At 35.7% G+C, this 19,947-nt stretch overlaps 1 protein-coding gene across 4 annotated transcripts in view; it reads left to right on the top strand.

Annotated features, from left to right (window-relative positions):
- The window catches only part of LOC128248161 (uncharacterized), an 84,927-nt gene that overhangs the window by 38,814 nt on the left and 26,166 nt on the right, over positions 1-19,947 (top strand). Inside the window, exon 1 of one of the 4 annotated variants that reach the window (XM_089358175.1) lies at positions 3,514-3,835. The exons of the other annotated variants lie outside the window; for them this stretch is intronic. Coding sequence (XP_089214301.1) covers positions 3,772-3,835 — 64 coding nt within the window. The 5' untranslated portion in view covers positions 3,514-3,771. Of the gene's footprint in view, positions 1-3,513; positions 3,836-19,947 lie in introns of those variants that run through there. 4 annotated transcript variants of the gene reach the window in all.

The raw sequence follows: 19,947 nt of genomic DNA, 5'->3' as shown, positions 1-19,947 counted from the left end.
TAAATTTTTAATATATAATTTTGCTCTGTATATCCTGTAGAGGCAGTGTGGACCCTATTGAGAACCACTGGCTGTTGCAATTCATTTTTTTTTCAAAGGATCTAGATGTTTCCAGGCAAGTTTCTCAGCAGATTGCCAGGTAGATCTTTGAATTATTACAAAATGATTTCAAAATCTTTTACATGCTTGGTAAAACCATTAGTTATGTTCATGCTGTTAGTGGATTATAGTTTGACTCAGGTCAGTTTGACACAATGTTCTTTACAAATGCATTGCTTTCTGACATACAAAAGCATTGCTTTCTGACATACATGACCAAATAATATTTACTAATACTTAGACAGTTAAAATAATCAAAATTATTCATCACATGCAGCCCTTATGTTCACTTAGAAAATTGCACCAAGCCTTAGTATGAAATTATTAGCTGGTTCTTGCTTTTACCCCCAGATTCAAACCTGCCTGAGATGTCTATCTTTAGTTTTTTCTTCTTTTTTAATAGAACACTAATCTTGAATCATTGAAGGATATTAGATATTTTTCAGTTTGATGATTGCATAAATGCCAATTGTTTCTAATTTAGACACAATGTCAGTAGTTTTGAAGAAAGGAGTTTTGTCAATATTATCAACTCCAATCTTTGACTAGTACTTTATTTTATCTATGCTGAAAGGATGAAAGACAAAATTGATCTTGGTAGGATTTGAACATTGAATGTAAAGAGTAAGAAGAATTACAACAGGATATTTTTGTGTGATACTCTAGTGATTCTGTCAAATCCATTGTTCTCGATTGATGCCATATTGTGCAAGTAATTTTGGTTTAATCTATTCAGTCAGTATCATCAATCATCAGTTTTGAGTTAAACAGCATTAACCATATTTCTGCTTCTTCAGTATTATCAAGATATAAGTGTTTATTAGATTCCATTAGGTGAAGGTACATAGCTTAGTGGTTAGGGTATTCGGCTCAGGAGCATAAGGTCATGAGTTCAATTCCTGGTGGTGCTTTGCATCCCTGAGCAAGACACTTTATTTCATGTTGCTCCAGTTCACTTAGCTGGCAAAAACGAGTAGTCCCTGTATTTTAAAGGGCCAGCCATGTCACATTCTGTGCTACACTGAATCTCCCTGAGAACTAAATTAAGGGTCTGTGTGTCTGTGAAATGCTCAGTCATTTGCACGTTAATTTCACTTGCAGGCTGTTCCATTGATTGGATCAACTGAAACCCTCATCGTTGTAAGTAATGGAGTGCCTGTTTTAGCTTAGATTCCATTAGAGTTGCTTGTTGATTATTAGAGTTGCAAATGCTCATCACCAGTTTTTGTTTATAATAGTTAGCAATACACAGCAGCAAGAGAAACAAATTTGAAACTTCACTCTTCTATAAGTAACTATTGTGGTTCACTAACATAATCTAAGTAGTAACCCTTGAAATTGTTCACAACATTGAACTGAGTCATCAGAAATCATTCTGACCAGATGCAAAGCACTGCTTCAATGATATTACAATAACAATGCTGTCACAGACCAGGTAGATACAATGTGTAGAAGTTGACTGAATATGCTAACGTATTAACAATGAAATACAAAATACGACATTGTTTTAAAGCCTAGTTCTTTAAGAAAGCCAGACAGGATTAATTGATAGGGTGCCAAATAGAAACCAAAGGCTCAATTGTTCATATCTTGATTCTGGCCCACTCCACCTAGGTCTAATGACTAATGAGACTCTAGAATTGAGCATTTTTGTTGACTTAAGGCATCTGGCACTCCATTGGTTATGACAATGAGGGTTCCAGTTGATCCAATCAATGGAACAACCTGCTCATGAAAATAACATGCAAGTGGCTGAGTACTCTACAGACACATGTATGTGTACTCTTAACATAGTTCTCAAGATTCAGTGTATCACAGAATGCGACAAGGCTGGACCTTTGAAATATAGGTACTACTCATTTTTGCCAGCTGAGTGGACTGAAGCAATGTGAAATAAAGTGTTTTGCTCAAGGACAATGCACGACTAGGACTTGAACTTACAACCTTACAATCATGAGCCGAATACCCTAACCACTAAGCCAAGTGCCTTCACTTAAGGTACTGAGCTCAAATTTCTCCTTGATTCTAAGATGCTCAAAGAAAGGCTGCAATTGTGAGTTTTGTGAGCAAGGTGTTTTGGGATAATTATCCATCAAAGAATATATTACTATAACATTGCATGATAGACAATGATTGTTATAATTTTAATTCTTTTATAAATATAAAAGCTGGTAAAGAGATGAGGTAACTTTCCTGTTACCTGGTCCTTTCACGACTTTCAATTCCTAATAGTGACAATTAGGTCAAATCAAGGAAGGAATATCGGATTGTATTACATGTTTTGTTATCATCAGTAGATCTATCGACCGTGTCAAGCTTTATTGATTTCTAAAGCTATAAACAATTGAAATTTGCGGTTCTCTGCACCAATTATCAATCAATCTACATCAGTAAGTTTACTCTCCTTTAAGTTTAGTAGCCAATGATACTGTAACAGAAAAATTGTTAATGAGAAAGGGAAAGTATGAGGAGAATCAGAGAAAGAGGGAAGATAAGAGAGAACACTGTAGAAAGAGGAATGGGAAATTAGAGAAAGAAAGAGTAAAAGAGAACACGAAAGAGGCTAAAATCTATATTGATTTTTTTTTCTTCTTTAAACGCTGTTCGAAACCGTCGTTTCCGTAAATGCAAAAGCGAACTGAACTGAATTTCTGCAGAATTCCGATTCTGGCTTCCAGTTAATCAATACAGAATAGAAAGATTGAGGTAGAGAAATGCGTTAGTCTGAGTAAAATTACATCTTGTCCCAAGTTTGCAACAGTTGGTGTCTTAAGTATAAAATGGAGTTTTCTTTTTAATTTTATTCCATGTAAATACGTATAATATGAAAATTGAGAAGCCAAACAAGCTGATTTGCGAACGTATTTCGTCAGAAAGTGTCAGGATGGATGCAGAAAGAAAAGGTTGAGCGAGTGTCGAGAGCTGGGTGTATGAAAACATCAGTGGTGCGAATCAGGAAGATCTGGCAAGCTTTCTCTAGTTAGAACGAAGAATATACTCGAGTTATTTATTTATTATTTTTTTTAATCAATAAATTGTAAATATACAGACGATCATGGGAATTGAAGAAGAAACTTTCCCACCCTCTTGAAATACTGCGTTTTGATTGAATACCATACTCTACTCATCTCTCTGTTTCACCTACCTACTTCTTTTATTCTCAATGCTATATTCCTTTCCCTTTTATACAATCGTATCGCCACTATGCATACTTACAGAAGTCACCTTTTGAGTACCACTTCTGACCCAACCCCTTCTGCTCTACTTAATCACAAACCACCCCCGAGACAATCCCACCATCTGATCCACCGCTGCCCGCCCCACCAGCACCGTCTCCACAATCTAATGCTACATATTACCCCTTCTCCGTCGCCACCACCACTGTTAGCCACAAATGCTTCCCCCACTTTTGCCACAGTCTTTCGACGCCACCGCTATAATGCTTCAAGTCAGAGATGACGTTATAGAGCGAACGTCACGTAGACACACTCATCTGCTCAGCCTAGGAAGAGGACGAAAGCAACGCGAATACGGTACACTAAAAAACAAACAAATCTCCGTCTGTCAGGTGTCACTAAAGGAATTTTGTCATTCTCGGAGGGGGAAAAAAATCATATTAAAGAGAGAGGGAGGAAAACTTCCGAGGGCATAAAACACGTTCTTACTAGCAAAATGTCAGCAAGAAGAATCCTGGTCGCTTTAGACGGCAGTGAACATGCTGAGTATTGTTTACAATGTAAGTTTACAATTAACAACACTTATAATTATTTTTATTTATTTATCATATTTGCCATCTATATAACCTACAACATTGCTCTGAATGATCAATTTCAGTGTCTGTGGGTGCGAATCGATGAAAATTGTCTTGGGATCGACTTCGCTTTCTTCTTAGGGTTTCGATAAAATAAATATCATTAATATACTTCTATGCATGTTTGCATGCACACAAGCATACGTACATACGTACGTATATATGTACTTACATATATACAATATGTATGTGTAAATAAATCTCCCTCTCTCTCATCTATCTATCTCTCTATCTATCTATCTATCTATCTATCTCTCTATCTATCTACCTCTCTCTCTCTATCTCTATGCATACACGCTTATTCCTCTACAAAATTTGTAATTCTACCTAATCAAAATAAAACCGTTTTTCTTTCTCATAATATATAGAATATAAAGATGCTTCTGTTTTAGAGAGAAATGTGTTGGGACTTTGATTTTAATATCTCCAGGATCGATAAAATAAATTTCTGTAATAAACATGTAGGTTGTATCGATTATACATACAATCTCCTCTTAAAGAAAAAAAAAGGGGGCGTCGTGTACTTGTAGTAATCGTTATTATTGCTTCTTATTGTTTAACTCGAAGTTAATCTGATCGAGCAGATATGCCATTAAATGTGAATGAGAGTGATTTGGCTACAGTTTCTAGCTAGGCCAGCGATAATGTAGTATAGACTCTTTCATTGAACTGCCATTACTACTCTTTTATTCCGCCGAGGTCGACTTTACCTTTCATCCCTTCGGGGGCGATAAATTAAGTACCAGTTGAGTACTGAGGGTCGATCTAATCGACTATTCCCCTCCACCAAATTTCAGGCCTTGTGCCTATAATAGAAAGGATCATTATTGCTCTTTTATTTCGGTGCATGGTTTTAAATATTTAGCGACGTGCATGTCTAATTGCTAGCGTTGTGTAATGGACGAGACAGAAACTTAAGTTGTTGGATGCTTTGCAGTAATCTAAGCCGGTGTCTAACCGTTTTCAGCATGGATTAGAAATCAGTAACATGAATACCAGTCATACTCTAAGGAAAATTATCGACTACACCCCTCTCGCGGACAGGCGTTGTGCCAAGGCACAATAAATCAATGTTGTTTAGCTCCATGTCTCAGTTAAGCTTCGATCGAGAGCGCGCACGCACACGCACACACGCGCGCGCGGACATACATACATACATATACAGACTTACGAACTCACGCACACACACACGTACGCACGTATACACACACAGAGGCGAACGAAATCGTCTTTTAAGATGCATGGAAGAGATTCTTGTTATATAGCTCCAGTTCAGCACTTAACTCTCCTTTGAAGAAAGCCATTTCAATTATAACTATCCGGGGTTTTTTTTTCAACGATAATGTAATTTTAGATTATATATGTTATGCAATGTGTTTAAGACAGCAGAGTGTGGTTTGAGGGGAGGACCATGCGAAGGCTTACCCGTCAGTTTCAAATGACATTCATAAGAAAGTTGACATTGCTTTATTTCAGTCAATTCACAAGTGTTAATTAATTGCCCCACTGACATCGTTGATGTGTTTTGAGAAAGGAATGAAACCCCATAACTTTCACACATAAGATGTATGTCGACGAAAACCATAATGTGCCACTTATTTCCTTACAAGGATATTTTAATAATTTTGCTTTAATTTTTCTGTAAAACATTTTCAGTATTCCATGACTTCTTTATTGAGATCTAACAAATGCCACAATTCGTTTTTTCTATTCCCCCCCCCCCCCTTCTCTCAAAAACAAAGCTTGGGTATCAGAATTACATGTCTGTAATTCGTTTCTATACTTAATTGCATTGATTTGAATGCCTTATATGTTCAATCTAATTGTATTTGGGCCTCAAAATAGTTTGTTACTATATCTAGCGTCCTCTATTTATAAGGTTTGTCTGCTATTTACATTGCAACGCTAAATGCGAACGGGAAATGCAGATCATGAAAGCCCTTTATTTATTTCTTCATTGATTTATTTATTCGTGTGCATTGTCAAATCCAAAGATTTTATGACTGTCAAGAAGTCTTAGTAGTCACATCAAAGGCTTGAAACCTTTGAGACTTTTTTAAAACCTCGCGGATTTTTTTTTTTATTATATATACATACGTACAAACACTCATGCATACACCTATTTATTATTCATAGAATGGACATTATCTGGTGATATTAAATGTTGCAAAATTGGATTGCTTTCCCTCTAAAATAGCTCTGATTCTTATGGCTTCTTTTCTCAAATAAGTATGGTCTGTACTCTGTAATTTAAACATTTTAGAAATATTTTCGTATCATAGTTTTCTCTACAATGTCCTTTTATACAGTGGTTATCAAACTGACAAGTCCTAGTTTCTCTCACCACACACACACACACACACACACACAAAAGTGAAATTTTTTGCCCTTCCCATCTATACTAGAATGTATTTATTAATGGGAAGACGAGTTAAAATTGCATTCCATATAATTCTTCGCCGTGTTGTTGGACAAGTTTAAAGTTTTAAAGTATTTTAATGTTTGATTAAATACGGCCATTTGTCTAATTTTCAATCCTCGCAGGTCTTACCCTATGAAAAACGATGCTTTAATAGACCTTAACTATCATTCAGTTACTAGCATGAAGCACAATCTTCAACTCTTTCGAACATAACACTATGGTTATTCTTTGGGTGAAGTTATTTCGTCACGCCGAAATATCAATGAAAATTCCAATAAGTTGCGGAAATCAGCCGTAATAATGTATTTCAGAATAAAATGAAAGTGATTTATACTATAATGTTATTGATATTGAATGGCTGATAACTCTATAACTGCAATATAGAAAAGATAGGATACCAAAGATAACAACAATATATTAATTATAATAGCCCTTTAATTTCCTAACTACCATCAGAAATAAAGACTTCTTTCGGCCTAGTGGTTATTAACTTGTAGATATAGCTCATTATTTCAAACGTAGGTGAAGTACAAGTTTGAATTAGACAGCAAAGTATACTGAGAAATATCACAAGTTTCAATTGCAACGTTAATAAAAGAAAGGTTTGTATAAATGTCTTGTAAAAATTCTTATGCATATGCTGTGTATATAATTCAATATTGTAGGAATAACTCCTTTCTACTATAGGCACAAGGCCTGAAATTTTGTTGGAAGGGACAAGTCGATTACATCGACCCCAGTACTCAGCTGGTACTTAATTTATCGACCCCGAAAGGATGAAAGGCAAAGTCCACCGATGTCGACTTTGCCTTTCATCCTTTCGGGGTCGATAAATTAAGTACCAGTTGCGTACTGGATCGACCTAATCGACTATCCCCCTCCCCCAAAATTTCGGGCCTTGTACCTAGAGTAGAAAAGAATATTGTAAAAATAACGTGCATTAATTAAAGCTTCCTTTTAGTGTCATATGTAGTGAGAGTGCATTATGTTGCTGAGATAAACAGAAAAACAAAAGGCAACAAAACATAGCGCATGTGGTACGGGCAGCTGGTAGAAAATTAGATGCAACAAATTGATTTCCCGTTCAGCTTAAATGTGACTTGTTATTTTTAAGTTAAGACTAACTTAAATGAGAATTCTGTACGAAAAAAAAAGTTTAGGTTGATTTGTATGGTACTAAAGCTTTCCAAGGAAAAAGACGATGTAACAACTTAAGTTCTATTTATGTAATCAAAAATTACTGAAAAATACTTGTTCCTTCTTCGTCCAGGAAAAAACAAAACAAAAAACATTGACTAAAATTTGACCTTGTTGCACGTGGGTCACTATATAGGTCTGTAGCAAAACCATTGTGTCACGGTTAATTTGTTTCGTTTGGCGAGTGACTGCATGATTGTGATCAATACAACTACACCGTAATTGTCGAGCGATTTGTTTATAGTGAACAGCGATAGAAATTGAGTTTTAGGAACCAGGGAATCGCTAGTCTTTGCGGTTGAGGTTGGGAAAGAGCGTGAGCTGAAAGGAGGAGAATACCGTTCCTTTATGGACGCCTTCCATTTCCCTGATGAGTGTTAGATAATAGTGAGGCCATCAATTTTTAAAGGACAGGTTGAAAGGCAAAGATGACCTCGGAGGGTTGAAAGGCAAAGATGACCTCGGTGAGATTTGGACTCAGAACATAAATAATAATTTTTAAAAAAGTGGAATAAAGTGGAATAAATTTCATGTCACGAGGAAGTAAAAAGTTTAACATTTCCAGAAGAACCCTTCCTCAGAGAAAGATGAAATGTGATAAAGAGAAAGAAAGGGTAGAAATAACGATTGTTGATGGAAGGGGAGAAACATTTAGAGTGAGGGGAAAAAAACAAACTAAACGATGTAAAGGCGGTAGTGACAGGAATCCTTATGCATATTTTCGCTTTATTTACATAGGTTTTGTATATGTGCCTGTGTTAACTCCCTGAGTTAGACTTCTCCTTCACAGTATGTTATTGACAGAAGGAAATGTTATCAAAGGTGTGGTTTGAATTTTAGTCTCACTCATTTACTTTCATACAGATTACACAAGTATCAACAACCTTAATTCCAGTCAGTCATCCTAAAACTTGTAATTTATAAATACGTGACATCTGCACTGCACCATACAACTCCGCCAGGAAATCACGCGCACGCGCACACATTTATGGAATTTTCAATTATATACCATACATACACTGCACAAACACACCCGTATACAGTGCTAGTTTAATCACATGCTGGATGTTGCAGTCAGAATTATATCACCTAGACACGTGCTGCTGCAATATATTCCGTTGAATGTTGTCAGTGTATTGAGAGGAATATTTAGGATATTTTGGTTCGGATTACTCACCTGTAGTCTTTCATATACTGAAAAATAAGAACCACTTAGACTATTTTACTGTTTAGCTGCGACTGTCCGTCACTTTACGAGGAACAATTTACATGTCACTGCAGAAAAAGGCAACATGTTAATATGCACTTTTAAATACTATTGTTCGCTTCCTTGAAGTCTTGCATTTCGAATCAATAAGAGAGCTTCTACGTTGTCGCGCAACGTGCTAGAAATAACAGCAACCAAAATATCTTCAAGTTACACTCTATCGTCTTAAATAGGGAGAGGTAAGTTGGGTATTTTATAGCCTTAGATTTCTCTAAAAGATGTGATAGTCGTAACTGAAAAGCTTTTGATCATTAGTTTGCGCGATCAGTTTAGTGCTAAATAACAAGTTTCCGTATCTCAATCATATACGAAACGTTTTTGTAGACGTTGCTAGAAATAGTAACCAAATTTCCTCCACTATTGTAGAAAAGAAGGCCGTTTGATGTGGTTATGAGTAAACTATTCATCGTAAAGTGACAGATGGTCACAGCTAAACAATAAAAAGTCTAAGTGGTTTTTATTTTTCAGTATAGCAAACGAAACAAGTATAATATGTATACCTTGTCCAGAAGTCAATGTTACAGTCGATTATATGTGCACGTCCACGGAAATGGATGCGTGGTTGAGAAGTTCGCTTCGCAGTCAAGTACTAATGCCTTCCTCTAAATTTTTGTGTGTGGAATTTGGTTGACAGAAACTGAAAAATCAAAAGGCGGCGAGCTGGCAGAAACGTTAGCACGCTGGACGAAATGCTTAGCGGTATTTCGTCTGCCATTACGTTCTGAGTTCAAATTCCGCCGAGGTCGACTTTGCCTTTCATCCTTTCGAGGTCGATAAATTAAGTACCAGCTATGCACTAGGGTCGATGTAATCGACTTAATCCCTTTGTAGTCTATCCTTGTTTGTCCCTTCTATGTTTAGCCCCTTGTGGACAATAAAGAAATAAGAAACTGAAAAATCACTTACGTACATATGTACGCACATATATATACGTGTGTGTGTGTATGTACATGTGTATGTGTCAGCGAGAAAACCGAAAAACTTGTTCACTTTGAAGGAAGTGTTCTTGATACATTTGTTCTGTACCGAGTTATAGACAGTCCCTTGTCATTTTCGTCGTCAGAAGTATGATGAATCAGTTATGGGTCCATCGGGAACTCGTAATCAGTAATGGCTATTGTTCACTTGTGATATAATATAAAATAAGTAGCTTGACCTCAATGTAGGTGAAATTTATTGAATATAGATGAATGTAGCACATTCTTCACCATTGCATGTACACACGAATATACACACGTACAGCTCTTAAGAGATACTTCATAAATAATCTATGGTCCATAACCTATTTTAAAAATTGAGGTCAGAAATCTAGTTAAGAGATGACATCGTTGGCTAATATTAGCTTGTGATCCGAAGTTTCTCAGACGTAACTTCATTCACAAACTGTGAAGCCCGATGTGGCATATAAATTATGAAGTCTTAATGAAGTTACGTTAAGAATAAAATTGTTTTAGCTGTGCTGTTGTTAATATATTGATAATATTTGCTGCCTAAATTTTCTGTTCCAAATGTTGCCACTTGGGTAGTTCAGTGATCTTTTTTCATTATTTTTCATAAATTTATTACAGAAAACAGTACAAACAAATTTTTTAACCTTGTTACCGTGCCTTCTAAGCACACTTGGTCCGTCGTAGCACAGGTTTTTTTTATGCATGTCCTAAGAACAAAAATGTACTTCAAAACTGAGCGATCACTGCCTTCACATTGTCTATACCAAATTAATGGCATCTTCGGGTGTCTTTGAGTGAACCGAAGACGCAAGGTCAAGTCTATATGGAAGATGCTCCATTATTTCAGATTTCATTTTCTAGAGAATTTCAACAGAGTGAGCAACAATAATCTTCGGTAGTAATAATCTGTGGTGTGTTTCGAATGGCCTGCGTTAGCTTGTCACAGAGCATGTTTATACGGTTTATTATCTAGTTCCGTTTTAGTCAGTCAGCGTCACTTTTCCTGCTGTTGGTTGAATTATGAACTTTTTTCCCCCGAGGGGCGATTATAGATGTTTCACCTATTCCATACTCTTATATACTTGTGATTATCATAGTGTTGTATCTATGGTTCCATTGCCTGTTATGATTTTCCCTTCCGTTTCCATAGTAATTCAAATCATTGGCCGATTCCAATATACTTGTGCAGTCCTGTGAGTTATTTTAAACAAACTTTACTAAGTCTGTTGTAGATGGTTCCAGAGGTAGAACTATGGCTAATTTCTATATAATTTTTCATTTCATCAAGTCACCCGTCTGTTTAACAAAATCACGTCGAGTTCAATATTGTCTTGACGTCTTTCAGGTTTCTGTGATACTTGTGTGAACATTTTGAATTCTTCAATCCATTCATAGACAATTCTTATCAGCCGAAGCAGTTTCCTTGCTGAAAGCCTTCAATGAATTTCTCTTCATCTTACAAAAAATAGACAACTGAACACTATTATTTGTTGAAGCAAACAGAAAACAAAGCAACCATGGTTAACGTAATAACCTAATTGATGTTACAAGTTCAGACTAAACTAGCCATGCGTGCACAACTAATTTTCTCATTTTCCCACCAGTAGGGAAAAAAAATTAGAAATGCATTACATATGATTAGTGACTTACGCTGTGTGTAAAAATATCTAATCTATAATCGTTAGTCCGTCAAAATATATATTTTGTTTCGCGTATGGCTCGTCGGAAGCTATTTTCATTCATCCTCAGACTTATCTTTGACTTCTTTTATTCTAAGTGATCGAACATAGCTTCTTTTGAACTTATCACGGAAAGATTTCCGCCCCCCCCCCTCCACCTCAATTTTCTCCCAAATTTGTTTGTTAAAATGTTTTTTTCTTTTTCCCAAAAATCCCCGTTTTCGGATACGGAGGTTCGGGAAAATTGCCAAAAATCGGCATTGTGAACCCCCCCCCCCCCCAACTTCAATTTTGATTTTTTTTTTTTTTTCCTCCAACACTAACCCTAAAACCATAACCGTAAGTACAGAAATGTTTTGAAATTTTTGTCCGAATCATAATGTCCGTATTTTTCCGCATATTTTGAAAAAAAAAAAAAAAAATTCTTAAAAAAAAATTTTATAAAGATTTTTGGAAATTTTTTTTCAGAATCATAATCTCCGTATTTTTCCGCATATTTTGAAAAAAAAAATTCCGAAAAAAGTTTTAAAATGGGGGTGGGTGTAATTTAGAAATGTCGATTTTTGCCAATTTTTTTGCAGATTCGTATTCCCCGTAGCCGAAAAGGGTAGCAGCAGAAGGAAGTAATGGGTATTCTCCATTTTCTGCACATATATGTGTTTATGTACGTATGATGTGTACGCGCGCATCAGGTTGCTTTGAGTGTCTCTGGGAATATGTAACCTAATACAACCTGTAACGACTTGGGTCGTCGCCGACTAAATTGGCCTGACGAGGACGAGTAAGCCAGCAAGATAAAAATCAAGACTCGTTAATTCGTTCTCGAGACAGGGAATGAATGTGTTAAAATCACTTTAGTAAGTTAGTTATTGCGAGAATATTTGTCTTTGAGATGGATACTCTAATGTGAAACCAGGATCGTTTAGTTTCAGGCCATCCCAACTTAGAGGAAAAGCCGTTATCTCTGATATGTGAATGTAGTCATGTGTATGCTTCATTCGCTCTTGTCAACTTCATGCATAGGAACTAAGAAACATTAAACTGATAATGTATCATTCAGAAGTGGTCATTGTCACTCCAGTAGTTGGGGTAACACATGTACTTCTGTTTTACCTCGCTCGTGAGGACACATGGTTGTTGGAGCCTAGGTAGGAGCAGTCGTGATCTGCCAGTCACCAGCAAGGCAACGCCCTTAGGTGTTGCTGCTCTAAGAAATACAATGTCAAAGTGGTCGTATTGATTTGCGAGTTGACTTCCACGATCGTGTGTGCTCGTGTATATCACCGTCTGCCTGTCTGTCTGTATGTATATGTGTGTATACAGTGCCAGCCCGCGAGATTTTTTTCCCACGATAGTGCCGGACCCCAGTAATGAGCTCATTTGCATACAACCAATCAGAGCAGAACCACCTTTATCCTTTCTTCCTTTCTCGTCAGTACCGTGCATTCCTTACTTTTTCCCTCTCTACTAGCAGACAACAACTATCCGTCCTCTAACTACCTGTCGGGCAAAAGAATAAATATATGTAAATACTATTTCTTCCTTCTTGGTGTTGATTCTTTGATGTTCACTGGTTACTCCCACGTTGGCACAATAATACACTTGCCCAAACTGAATTGCTGGAGTTATTTAATTTTTTTTCTAGAAATATGTTTTTAAAAAGTTATTGAGGTTTAAAGTTTGATCATTTTCACCCAGTGAGGAAACGGGATTTGGAAACTCATTTTGTGCGTGACTGCACATTTTGTCGTCAACATCCTGAAAATGCTTACATTTCTTATATTTTCCGTGATTTTTTTCACGGATCTAGCTAGTTATTTTAGATAGATCTATAATTTACTACTAATAATATAATAGTACTCAGCGAAATTATTTAGTACTCACACATTTTCGTGACTTTTTTTTTTGGGGGGGGGGATCTTTTCTGTTTGGTTGCCAGCGTCAATTTTTTGTTCGAATTGATTTCATATTCAGTGTAATAATATACTTTTATAGGCTAATTAATGAAGTGAAAGTAATTTTCGCTATAAATCAATAAATAAAGAGTTAGTAGTAATTAAAGTTTGAAAATTTTGGTAGTTTTAGTAAATGGAAAGCCACAGACACATTCATGTTTTTTCTCTTTTAAATTAGCATAAATATTTATTTACACGAAAGGAAATTACCGGAGACATAACATGTGTTGTTTACAAATATTGACAACATGTGCTATTTTGTCACGTACAAAATGACAGCTTCCAAATCCTGTTTCCTCACTGGGTGAAAATGATCAAACTTTAAACCTCAATAACTTTTTAAAAACATTTTTCTAGAATAAATGAAATAACTCCAGTAATTCAGTTTTTGCAAGTGTATTATTGTGCTAACGTCGGAGTAACCAGTGAACATCAACACCAAGAAGGAAGAAATAGTATTTCCATATATTTATTCTTTTGCCCGACAGGTAGTTAGAGGACGGATAGTTGCTGCCTGCTAGTAGAGAGGGAAACAGTAAGGAATGCACGGTACTGACTAGAAAGGATAAAGGTGGTCTGCTCTGGTTGGTTGTATGCAAATGAGTTCATTACTGGGGTCCGACACTATCGTGGGAAAAAAATTTCGCAGCCGGCCCTAGGGTTGCTGGCATCCCAAACAAGCTGAACTTTGGCGTGTACAAGCTGACGGTCGTGGAAATTTCCTTGTCTTTGTCACGCCCTCCATGGTGCCCCTTAGCACATGGCGCCCCGGGCGACCCAGGTTCTCCGGTTTTTTCCAGTGTATCAGTGAAATACTAAAAGATGTTAGCTTCACACGCGCGCGCACACACACACACCTTATTGAGCACTTTTTCACTTTTTTTATTCTTATAGCTGGAATTTCATTTCATATTTTCCCTCTTAACTGTCACTATAATCCAAACTGTTCATTGCTTTGACGACACACCTTTATTGTTATCTCTTTGTGTAGTATGTTGTCAGACATAGTTGGCACTAAACCTAGTGGTAAAAAGCACACTTGCATTACTTACAAAAAAAATGTGTTTATACCATTTGCAGTATTCTGTTAACATGGATATTATTTGCTATCTATCAAGGTAACTCACAAATATGGCCCTCACTGAAGAATAAAAATAATAACCAAGCTGGCATTTATTTATTGCACCTAGTTTTTTTAATGTTTCTATTAATTTTAAAAAAAATAATATTACGCGTCCTTAGAGAAATTCTAATTGTGAAATATTTTTGCCCATGACCCTGCTTTCATTGTCAAGGTCATGCCAACGGACATTAAATATTGCTCTGGCTGTTTCAGTCACATTGTTCTGTTTTATAAAATCTAATATAGCCATCGACTGTGGTAATGCTGCGAGTGCGTTGGCTTGCTTCAGTAGGTTCCGTTAAACCTTGTGGTGTGCGACTAGTTGCTGTGATAAAAAAAATCCCCTCAAATGCTTCAATACAGTTTTGCTAGAAAGATTTGAAAGAATTAGAGGAAAGTTCGGTAATTTTCTTTCATGTAAATGTTTATGTTAATTTAAACATTTGTCAGCAAAATCTTATAAAATGACAGTGTTCTAAGAGATGTACATGTTTATATGTTATATATGAAAATTAAAATTTTATCAAGCCAGTTATTTTTATACAATAAATACATAAATAATCTCACAATTTTGCTCTAATGTGTTTGTGTCTGTGTGCGCGAATTACGTAACTTAATATTTCGTTATGAACAAAATTACTGTTACTGTATTCTTTCGAACAGACTGTTTATTTATCAGTGAATAGTTAATATTGTTTTGAGTTTTTAGTCTATAAAAATATTTAGCTTTCCTCCACAACCGTTTTGGGGAAGCAAACACACTATTCTATTGTGCCTAAGGTATTGCAATATTATGTCGTAGTTTTCATTATATAATTTCGTTCACACGTAGATACTTTATACGAATATAAATCGGCACCAGTATTTGAATGGCCTTTGTATTTTATTGAACTTAGGAGGATGAAAGGCAACGTTAAACTCAGCGCGATTTGAACTGAGAACGTAAGGCACCATAGCAAAGCATTTGGTCCGACGGTCTGACAATTCCGCGAAGGTCGATTTTGTTTTCTCTTCTATAACCGATAAAATAAGTAGCGATTAAATATCTCCTTCGAAATGTTTAGCATCATAACATTAGAAATCATTGGATTAGCAGTGACGTTAGTGTCAGACAAAACAAAGCCCTTGCGGTAATTATTCCGACACCTTAAGTTCCAAGTCCAGACCTTCCTTTCAATACCAGTCGAGTACTGCGGTGGAAGTAACCGACTTTCTCTCTCCTCTCAAAATTGTAACCTTGAACCAATATCTGAAATCGCCATCATCATCATCATAATTATTAATTTTATTATTGTTACCATGCCGGACAAAATGCTTCGCAATATTTCTTCTGGTTCTTTGCGTTCAAAGTTCAGATGCCGCCGAGGTCAACTTAGTCTTTCATCCTTTCGGGGTCGATAAACTAAAATAAAATAAATCTCCCAACGTTTCAGGTCTTGTGCTTATAGTAGAAAAAATGGATCTAGTTGGTTTGGGTGCCAGCATTTCAATAATTAAAGTTTATCGAAATTTTTTTTATTTGGCACATTAATATATTTTTTCCAAGCTGAAATGCTGGAGTTATTTCATTTTTTCCAGAAAAATGTTTTTATAAAGTCATAGAGGTTTCAAGTTTGATCATTTTCACCCAGTGAGGAAACGGGATTTGGAAGCTGTCATTTTGTGTGTAACTGCACGTGTTGTCAACTTCCTGAAAATAGCACGTGTTTTTAACTGTAAACAAATCAAATTCTGCTTAATGTACGACATATAACCCCTCAAGACTTTTTTAAAATTTGAAATTTTCAGAAAAATTTCGCAAATTTGTACTCTACACATGGGAATCCATACGGGGGCGTGATTTAAGGCCTATTTAGCTGTTATTTGTAGCACATCTCACGACAATGATACAAGCAACAGAACAGCATCAACGCACATGACATCGACAAAAGAGTTCTAATGTTTGGCTTGTTACTATGGAAACATGCATGAATGTGTCTGTGGCTTATGATTGGCTAAAATTACCCAAAATTTAATAACTATTTATAGCGAAAATGATTTCCATGTCATTCATTAGCCTATGAAAGTGTATCATTATACTGAATATGAAATCAATTCGAACAGAAATTGATGCCGGCAGCCAAACCAACTAGATCTGAAAGAATAATTATCATTAATATTATCTCAACTCTTGTCTTTCAATTGTCAAGTCTAGACGTGTGATTGGATCCTTGACCTTGCAGATACTTGGATACAACACTGATACAATCATACACCAAATACTAACAGATCTGATAAACTTAAAATAAAATATGTATTTGGGGTCAATTCAGTCAACTATATTCCTAACATGAAAACATTTCTAACCTGTATGATGTAAGAAATAATTGGCACCAAACTAAATATTTTGTGATATTTAATTAACGTTTGTTTACATTGCTTATTCAAGTCTTGCTAGAGTCAACGTCTTTCATTACTTTTGAGGTTGATTAAGTACTAGTGTCAATTAAGTTGTCATGCTTTCGACGCAAAAGTGTAAGGCGTTGTGCCAATGATAGAGATAATAATTATTTATTCTGTTATTGGCTTTCTGCCTAAGAAAAACATTATTAAACTTGGCTATTACGAACAATTATGAAACATTTGTCTTTTTTTTATATGATAAATCATGAATATTTTAAGTTGGTATGTGTCTTATAAATTAATTTAATGTAAGATTCTGAATTTTGAAAAAAATATACTTCTTTGAAGAAATGCCATATTGTCTATTTCCTTTAACTTTAGATTTCATTGTCCTTGGCCATTTCCCCATAATGTCTGCTACAGACCTAGAAAAACAGATGTGCAACAGGTGATTAACAAACGGCTTCCAATTTCTTCTCACAATTATAAAACATGTATGTATATGTATGAGAATGTATATGCATCTTTATATATACATGTAATATAATCTAATATAATAGTGGCAAGCTGGTAGATAGTTACCATGCTGAACAAAATGCTTAGCACTATTCTTCTGACTTTACTTTCTAAGTTCAAATGCTGCCAGGGTTGACTTTGCTTTTCGTTCTATCGGGATTGATAAAATAAGTAACAGTTGAGCACTGGGGTTGATGTAATTGACTTACTCTCTCCCCTGAAATTGCTGACCTTGTGCCAAACTTGAAATCAATATTATCTTTTATATATATATATATATATATATATATATATATAAAATACAGTTCTCTATCAGTTCTTTTTGGGTAGTGTTTTTTGGATGAATGTCTTATGTAACTCATGAACATTTCATTCTTCTGAAAGATGAGAGTTCTAAAAATTGTTGTTAATTCAATTTGAGCTTAATGAAATCTCTTTATAGTTTTCACAGTATGACCCAAGTCAAGCTATCCACACAACCAGAGATAATTGGTGCAACACATAGTCATTAATGAGTGTTACATATTTAGCCAATCATACAGCCACTCTCATATAGTTTCCATTGCAGAGGTTTAGTATATAAACAAATTTTCTGAGGCTGTATTTTACTTGTTTCTCAGATTAGTCTTCTAATGATTCCCTTCATGGGACTGTCACATTAAGTTGACAGCATACAACTACATTTTTTTTTTTTGTTTTTTCCAAAATAAACACACGCACTATATACCATATATACTCGGTTATAAATCACACTTTTTTACCCTGAAATTTTCACCTAAAGTTGGTGGTGCAACTTATAAACACTTCCTATAAAAAATCTTCTAGGTGCAAGTCATGTCTGAAGTTCCGACATTTGGAATAACCAAAATAACCTGAATCACTAATTCTGAAGCCAAGAAATACATGGAAAACGATTTTTAGATATTTCTTTATATATTTCTTGACTTATTTTATTTAGTATGAAATAAACAATTAATTTTAAAAAGTGAGTTTAATGCTTGTTTGTTTTTGTACCGTACTTGTCTTTCGTTAATTCGACACCATGTTATTTGTTAACACGAAGAGAAAGAGGAATTTGTATGATATCACTTTCAAGCTGAAAGTTGTTGAATATGTGAAGTCGCATTTGAATCAAGCTGCCGAAAGAGAATTTGGAGTCTCAGAAAAAATGGTCAGGGATTGGCGTTTGAAAGAGGAGAAAATGAAATCTGTTGACATCAAATTGTAAAAGAAAATTAGGATAGGAATGAGTCCCAATGAAGAGTTGGAAACTATTTTGAGAGGCTGGGTGACTGAACTACGCACAAATGGACTTGTCATCACGAGAAACATCATTAGATTGTGGACTCTCCAAATGACTAAACAACATGATATATTTGAGGGTTTATGAAATGCCAGAATCTTATGCTGAGATTGCACAGAAATTACTTGCCAACGTAGAGAGAGCAAAGTTGATTCCTTCCATCGGTATGTAATAGATCTATGAAAGAGCCACAAGTTTGCCTTGGAAGTAATCAGTAAAATGGATTAGACACCCCTTTTCTCGATATGGTTGGAACTCTGACAGTTGACATTAAAGGGAAAAACACAATTTCAGTAAAAACTACGGGGAGCGACAAGGCTCACTTCACTACAATTTTGGCTTGTATGGCTGACAATATGAAACTTACCCCAGCTGTTGTTTTCAAAAGAAAGACTTTGGTGAAAGAGAAGTTTCCAAAGGGTATGGTAGTGTATGTTCTGGAGAAAGTGGGGGTGGATGAAACCATATTGACGAATGGTTAAACGATGTGTAGTTCAAGCGCCCAGGGGTTATGCTTAATTCAAAGTCGCTTCTATGGGACATGCTCAGGGCTCATCTGATCAACAGCATGAATTATAGATTAAAGGAGCATTGTACCTACCAAGCTGTGATTCCAGGTGGATATACATCTGTGCTTCAGTCACTCGACATGTCAGTGAGCAAGCCTTTTATGGTGAGCATGCATGCCAAATGGAATGAAATACCGTGCTACGACGGACCAAGAAATGGACTGAAATACCAAGTGAACTTGTGATGAAATCATTTTTGAAGCGTGGGATCTCAAATTGCATGGATGGTACAGAAGATGATGAACTATATAATGACTTCATTTGTACTAGAAATGTTATTCCCAGTGCTTCATCAGTTAATGAAGATAAGACAAGTGAAGACCAAGATCAGGATATATACGATGAGATCATCGCAACTGGGGAGTTTTACCAGTTATTTGGTGAAAGTGATGATTAGTATAACTTGATTCTTCCTTCATTTATTCTTCTGATTTTTGTCACAATGTTTCATACAGTTCCTTACAATTTAAAACAGTTTATTGTATTTGTTTTCCAATCATAGTACGTATGACTGCATGGTTTTGTGTGCCAGTTGCTGCAAAAGTATCCTAATAATGAAAGGCATAAATCAAAAAGTAAAGGGAAAGGATCAAGACAATTAAGTCTCAATATGATAAACAAATCAACTAGTGTTATCAAGGATAAAATTTTACATTATAAACAGCGGTTTGTAA

This window comes from Octopus bimaculoides, chromosome 1 (assembly GCF_046866305.1).
Source record: "Octopus bimaculoides isolate indiv1 chromosome 1, ASM4686630v1, whole genome shotgun sequence".
Classification (NCBI taxonomy): domain Eukaryota; kingdom Metazoa; phylum Mollusca; class Cephalopoda; order Octopoda; family Octopodidae; genus Octopus; species Octopus bimaculoides.
The sequence above is the reverse complement of the archived record's forward strand: the minus strand, read 5'-3'. Positions and strand labels throughout refer to the sequence as shown.